Source organism: Morus notabilis, unplaced genomic scaffold (genome assembly GCF_000414095.1).
Source record: "Morus notabilis unplaced genomic scaffold, ASM41409v2 Scaffold437, whole genome shotgun sequence".
Taxonomy (NCBI): Eukaryota; Viridiplantae; Streptophyta; class Magnoliopsida; order Rosales; family Moraceae; genus Morus; species Morus notabilis.
Genome location: NW_010363915.1, coordinates 840,282 through 846,522, shown reverse-complemented (window position 1 = coordinate 846,522; position 6,241 = coordinate 840,282). Strand labels below are relative to the sequence as shown.

The 6,241-nt window shown below is 35.1% G+C and overlaps 1 protein-coding gene across 1 annotated transcript; it reads right to left on the bottom strand.

The window, feature by feature from the left end:
- Positions 1 to 549: 549 nt before the first annotated feature.
- Positions 550 to 5,077, bottom strand: LOC21405900 (probable RNA helicase SDE3). Its single transcript, XM_010105324.2, has 4 exons — positions 4,894 to 5,077; positions 3,251 to 4,602; positions 2,460 to 2,684; positions 550 to 1,658 (listed from the first exon to the last, which is right to left on the bottom strand). The coding sequence occupies exons 2-4, from the start codon at positions 4,589 to 4,591 to the stop codon at positions 675 to 677; spliced, it is 2,550 nt and encodes an 849-aa protein (XP_010103626.1). The 5' UTR covers positions 4,592 to 4,602; positions 4,894 to 5,077; the 3' UTR covers positions 550 to 674.
- Positions 5,078 to 6,241: the final 1,164 nt, after the last annotated feature.

Here is a 6,241-nt window from a genome sequence, read left to right as displayed (position 1 = left end):
TGATACGGTCCTATAATTAGGAATATACAGCTACCATATAATTACAAGATGATTGGTAAGATTAAATGAGAAGATTATGACAGTTATTATTGCATGAGGAAGATTTTTCCTTAATATCTCTATGAAAAAAAAAAATCTTCAAGTATTCTTAAAATCTTCAACATTCAGGAAATCTACGTTATTCCAATTCGTTATTATGGGAATCTATACAACTAGTAATACTATTTTCACCATCACTTTAACAGTAATATAATTTCTAGTCATTACAACATATGTAATGTAATTCGTTTGTTTGGTAAGAATATTGAATTTATATTGAGTTTAAGATGAATTTTAACTCATTTTTGTTCAAATTTAATAAATTTCCGCTAATGACAAATATCATGATAGCGATTAGGCCCAGTATGAGCAAGGCTTCCCCAGTGGAGATTCTCCGACCGTATCAGCAAAAAACCAGAAATTTGTAACTGTTAAATAAATGTAGAACATCTGTGTCAAAAACACAATCTTAAACCGAACCCAAAAAAAATAATAATAATAAAGAACAGTTGAGAGCACAAAAGCCAGAAATGTTATTCATATTGTTGCTACATAGAAAACTTTGTTTAATTAAATCACACTGTAAAAACCACTATTTCCAATATGACAAGACAATGTTGTTGTCAAGGGAACAATTAAAAATAGCTGAAGGTGTCTCCATCTGCGTTCAACTCTGTAATGAAACTTGGAGAGAGGCTTTCTTCTTCATAAGGCCTGCATATTTCCAACAATCTTTTAAAGTATGATACCTTCAATCCCTTTTTTCTGCCGATATCGGAGCGGACAAAGCGCGGAGAAATTCGAGGGTCACCACTGACAACAACAGTTGTGTTATCATCAGCAAAATTGGACAGAGGCACCATGGAATCGGGTTCAGCGGCGAAGGAAGCGTCCACCATAAAGATATGGCTGAAATGGCCAGTGGAAAGGCCTGCATTGCGCAGGCGAAAGCTGGTAATAAAAGTAGAGAAAATCACTCTGAAACTGCTGAGCTCTTCATATGAAGGACATGAAAAGCAGTCCTTTATGTAGAGACAGGACGGAAGTATGTCACCAGGCACCTCTTCTTTCTCGCGAAATGCAGCATTTACCCGAAACATGTCTGATTTTGGAATTGCTTCAATTAGCCCTCTCATCAGCACATCACAGGCGCTGTTGTAAGGCGCGCAAATTAGGATTCGAGAAGTTGGCATTGTCTTGTGTATTTGGATCACTGCCTCTTGAATGACCAGTCCAGTTTTTGAAGGTTTTGGCTTGTGTGAGGAAGATTTCTTTTCACAGACACATCTTGGGCCGGAGACAAGGTAAGGTGGATAGCCCCGGATGCTTAGAATCTGACGAACTGCGGAGGACATGTCTGGATCGAGCTGATTGTGGCTTGACATTTTCATGGTTGGACTGGAAATTATGGTCTTCCGGGGCGAGTTAAAATCAGGAAACACGAAGTTTTCGAACGAAGAATGTGATAGATCGTAAACAGCTTGGTGGGCTCTTTTCAAGCAGACTCCACTGATTGAGAAACTGATGTCATATGTGCTTGCTGACCTATGCTGCGAGTAGAACTCCTTTTGAAACTCAACCAGTACAAGATCACTCTTCACCACCCGGTTGATAGAGCCCTGAATTAATATTACACAGTATAAATAAAATCATGGCTTGCAAATGTTACAAGAAAATTTACTAACAATTGATAGAAAAAGAAAGGTATACAATCTTGCAACAAGTTTTTGGCAGTGCACAAACAAAATGGTTACTTGTGCACTAGCCTTTCTGTATTAAGTGTACAATAATAGTCTAAGGGCCTGTTTGGGAAGCGTATCATGATTCTGATTCTGCTACAGTGTTTTTCTCTCACAAAGAATTTGAATAAAAAACAAATTCTCGCCAATCGTTCTCTCACAAAGAATTTGAATATGAATCAGTATCACTGATTTGAACGCGTAAACCAAATGGACTCTAAAAGATTGTGTGATATACGTTATCTCAGACTCTAAGTTCTATTGTTTTACCTTAATTTTGTGCTACATAAGTGCTTAGATCTAGATAGTTGAAACTAGCCTAATTAAATCACTATGTACAAATAATATACAAGTAACTTGCGAGAGATCACGATGTACAAATTTGTATTATTTGACGCAAATACTTCAAAGCTTCTCCTACAAAACTCTCTTTTGCCTCTTTAAAAAAAAAAAAAAGTATTGATAAACTCCACATTTAAAATTTTATCACATGATAACTGGTGATAATGTAAATCACCAAAAGCATTGGATTCTGAATTCCCTACATAAGTAGCTGGACTAAGTTGCTTGTTATTCGCCTGAATTACGTACGAAATCATTTTTCGGATAATATGAACAAGTAACAATCCGATTTCTTATATTGAGTACATAGTTTACCAAAGGAAGTTGAAAGAAAGTTACCTCAAATTGCTTCACTCCAGTACTACCTGAGGAACTTACAAAGACCAAGTCTCTTGACAAAAGAAAGGGACGTTCATCAGGCTTCAAATTAATCTTAAATGCCACCAATATTTTATGATCCCTTTCTTCATTTTCATAGATATTTTGATGATTATTGTGTTTTTTACAAATTGATTCTTCTTGAAACTCCAAGGCCATGTCCTCCAGCTCGAAATCGCTCCATTTCTGATTCCCAACAAAATCGTAAGCTATTACGTGCGAGCAGGAATCAAAAGACAAAACATAGCAAATTTTGGATTCCACATTGTATAGGAAAAGGATGATGACTTTAAATTAAATGCTTGTGGGTAAAAGAGGTGGAGAGAAAACACAGAGAATACTAAAAAGCATGCATTTTGCAATAGATTTTTTATGTCATACAGAGAATAATTCAAACAAGAATAATAGACAGTCCATAAACTTTCAACTTCAATTTTCAGATCATTATATCGTGTCACTAATATAATCTATGGTACTATATAGTATTGTTAGGTTCATTATCTCTACCCTTCTTTCCCACATGGCGCTTTAAATTTCGATTTCTGCAGTTCAATGTAGGCAAATGTATAGAAACGGAAAGAACTTTACATTAAACTTTCCAAATGTACAAGTAAACGGTTACAGAAATTAACAATATGTCAGTTGCACCAAACCTTTTTGTTTTTATGGAAATCGTTTACATAACTTGTGTGTCGAAAAACTAGCTAAATAGAGATACTTTCTAGAAGGGCATTGTCCATATATATGCATACCTCATGATAGTACTGTTCAGCATATAGCAGAGCAGCAAAGTAATCCTTGTATGTCCAGCGAGACAAAGGCTCATTAAGAACTTCAGGCACAATGCCATTCTCAATACAATCTCTTATATCTTCGGGAATCAAGTGCAAAGGTAAAGAATTATTGTCTTCAAGCCATTCACAATCATCACACTCTTCTAAAATTCTTCCTTTTGCAGAAACTTTAGATGGAGTATGGTCAAAAGGTGGAGGGAGCTTCTTGGAAGATGGATTCGAAGAACTTGACGGGGATGATAAGGATGAAGAACTAGTAGGACTAAGAGGCGAACACTTAGGAACCATTCGCGATGAAGGCAATGAATCTTTCTTTACGCAAACTTGATTCGACTTACCTTGTTGGTTTTTGTTTTCAGTGGTTATTTTGGACCGAGTATACTTATGGTGTGGAAGGAGCTTCTGGAAAGAAATGTTTGGTGAAGATTGAGGTGGAGATGGCTTAGTTGAAACTTGAGGTGATGACTTGGATGAAGATGGAGCTAAGGGATTGGCTAATAAGGGGGATGGACTAAGTTGAGCGGGTTCGGATGAGGTGGATTTGTTTGGATGAAGTGGATATGGATTGATTGGATGGAGTAATTGATTCGTCAATGGTGTCGAAGATTGCGAGAGCGAAGATTTCGAAGATGAACTAAAAGAGGAAGATTGAAGGGGCTTAAGGGATAATGAAGATTGAGGTAGATTAGATGAAGTGGTTGAGGCTTTGAGGGTTGATTTAAAATGATTAGTTGATTCTTGGGGCACTTTAGTTGTAGATATTGAAGATGTGAGAAGTGGGTTTCCTAACACTGGAGATGGGCTTATTTGTGATGATTTTGATGAGGATATTGCAGGCTGAAGAGATGATGAAGATGGAGTACTAGAAGAGGAAGATTCGGGTTGTCTAAATGAAGATTGTGATGAAGATCTAATTACAGAAGAAGATTGATCACATAGTTTAGATAATGCTGCTGATGATGATGATGATGATGATGTTTTGGATTCAAGATATGAAGAAGATTGAGATGGATTGATTGAATTATTGTGTGAAGAACCAGTAGAGAGATCTGGGACTTTGGAATTATGAGACACTTGAATTTCTTTCTTCAATTTTGTCCGTGAATGCAAATTATGGTGAAAATATTGTGATTTATCTTCTTGGTTGCTGTGATTATTAGATGGAGTAGGAGAGCTACTCCTAACATAATGGTTTATGTTTGCTCTTCTGTAGTAACTGTAATAACGGTCATAATCCTCATCATCTCCAACGTGGCAACAGAAAAGGAACCTCAAGAAGCCAAAGCGTGAGAACCCCATATTGTCTTTTGCTGAATCATTTGTACAAAAACAAATTAAAGACTTGTAAAAGATATGTTCTCTTAGCAAAATAAATAAATAACTCTAACCAAGACAAAATAGTGATGTATAAGCAGAAAATTTGAATTATTTTTTGGCCAAAAAAAAAAAACAGAGAATATATATGAAAGATCAAGTTAAGATTGGAAGAAAGCAATGAACACTTAATTCAGTTTTTCTCTTCAAGCTTTCTCCACAAAGAAATTAACGAGACAAACAAATTAAATCATGATTCTAGCTTTACTTTTGTTTATGAATCCTACCTTTTTCTTTCTTTGCTTAGCAACCAAACGAGGCTGACGACATGCACATGATATTGAAGCAGAGAAAGGAAGTAATCTTCAAAATTTACGTCCGTTCTGGTAAACACCAGCCAAAAGCTTGAATATAGGAAAAGAAAAATAATAATAATAAAAGTAGAAGTTAGGGAGAAGAAGAAGAAGAAGAAGAGTGCATTGCTTTCGACTTTGGCGGTGATCAAGTCCATTGAATGGTTTATGGTTTGTGAGAGAAAGTAAAAGGATAAAGCATGCTCACAAAAGCAGAATACAGCTTCGACCTTAAGTATTGCTTTTCAGAGTGAATGTACTGTACTAATTGTCCTAATTAATTATGATAAATTATCTGTAACACCCATTTTTCTAAGTGACAAAATTCTTAAAAATAAACGTTAAGGATTAATTTGAATAATATTATGGTATTATAATTAATTAATATTAATATCACGTTGAGTTATATTTTATAAGTGAACGTGATGAGGACTCGAGGTGTTAAAAATAAGTTCATGTCATTTTATAGAAATTATATGTGTTCATTTTTTTACTTATGATTTGATAAATGTATATATGTTCATGATGTGACGTACTTCATGTTATAATGCATAGAATTAAGTGTCTTAAGAAAATTCTAAGTTTTTTTTTTATTTTTTTATTTTTAAACAAAAGAACTGTTTTCATGACATTAATTTTTAGCTCTATTTTGGACCTTTAAAATTATGAAATTATTCCATTAGTTTATACAAAGCTGTAGAGCTTTTCATAAGCTTTCCAATGCCTTCTCATTTGCATAAATCGGACATCGGAGTAAGAAGATGTGGCCAGTATACCATCCGGATATCCAGCAGTCTCCGACCAGGTTACTCCACGCGAACAAGAATGAAAATTCTAGAAGTTGACCTAACTCTTTTATTTGCCTTCCACACGATTTTACACCCTAATGACAGCCATTCCCCTAGTTAAGGGGTGATTTAATCACAAAATTAATCCCCAATTAATATCAAATTAATCTCTTTTAATTTTATATGATTTATGAGCTAATAAACATTTTTAAGCTCTTACTCTCTCTTCCCCTCTTTCTTCTTCTTTCTTTCACGTCCAAGAACACCACAATAGAGAGCCTCCAAGACCAGCCATTAAACCTCCATTATTTTAACCCCTTTTTGTAAACCTTTGGTTCTTCTAAGCCACAATCAAGAAGATTTCAAGGTATGTTCCATCTCTAATTTACTATTCATGGTTATTTGGTGTTGGGTGTTGGTTTAAGGAGCTGATGAATAATTTTCTTTGGTTGAAGATTGAGGGATGATATATGTGATTTAGGTGAGGTTTTAAT

Excerpts from the sequence above, each read along its gene's own strand:
- LOC21405900 (XM_010105324.2), bottom strand. The coding sequence starts at position 4,591 with ATGGGGTTCTCACGCTTTGGCTTCTTGAGGTTCCTTTTCTGTTGCCAC. Across the intron at positions 2,685-3,250 it reads CTGAACAGTACTATCATGAG|AAATGGAGCGATTTCGAGCT; the intron begins GTATGCATATAT and ends GTTGGGAATCAG. Across the intron at positions 1,659-2,459 it reads CTGGAGTGAAGCAATTTGAG|GGCTCTATCAACCGGGTGGT; the intron begins GTAACTTTCTTT and ends ATATTAATTCAG.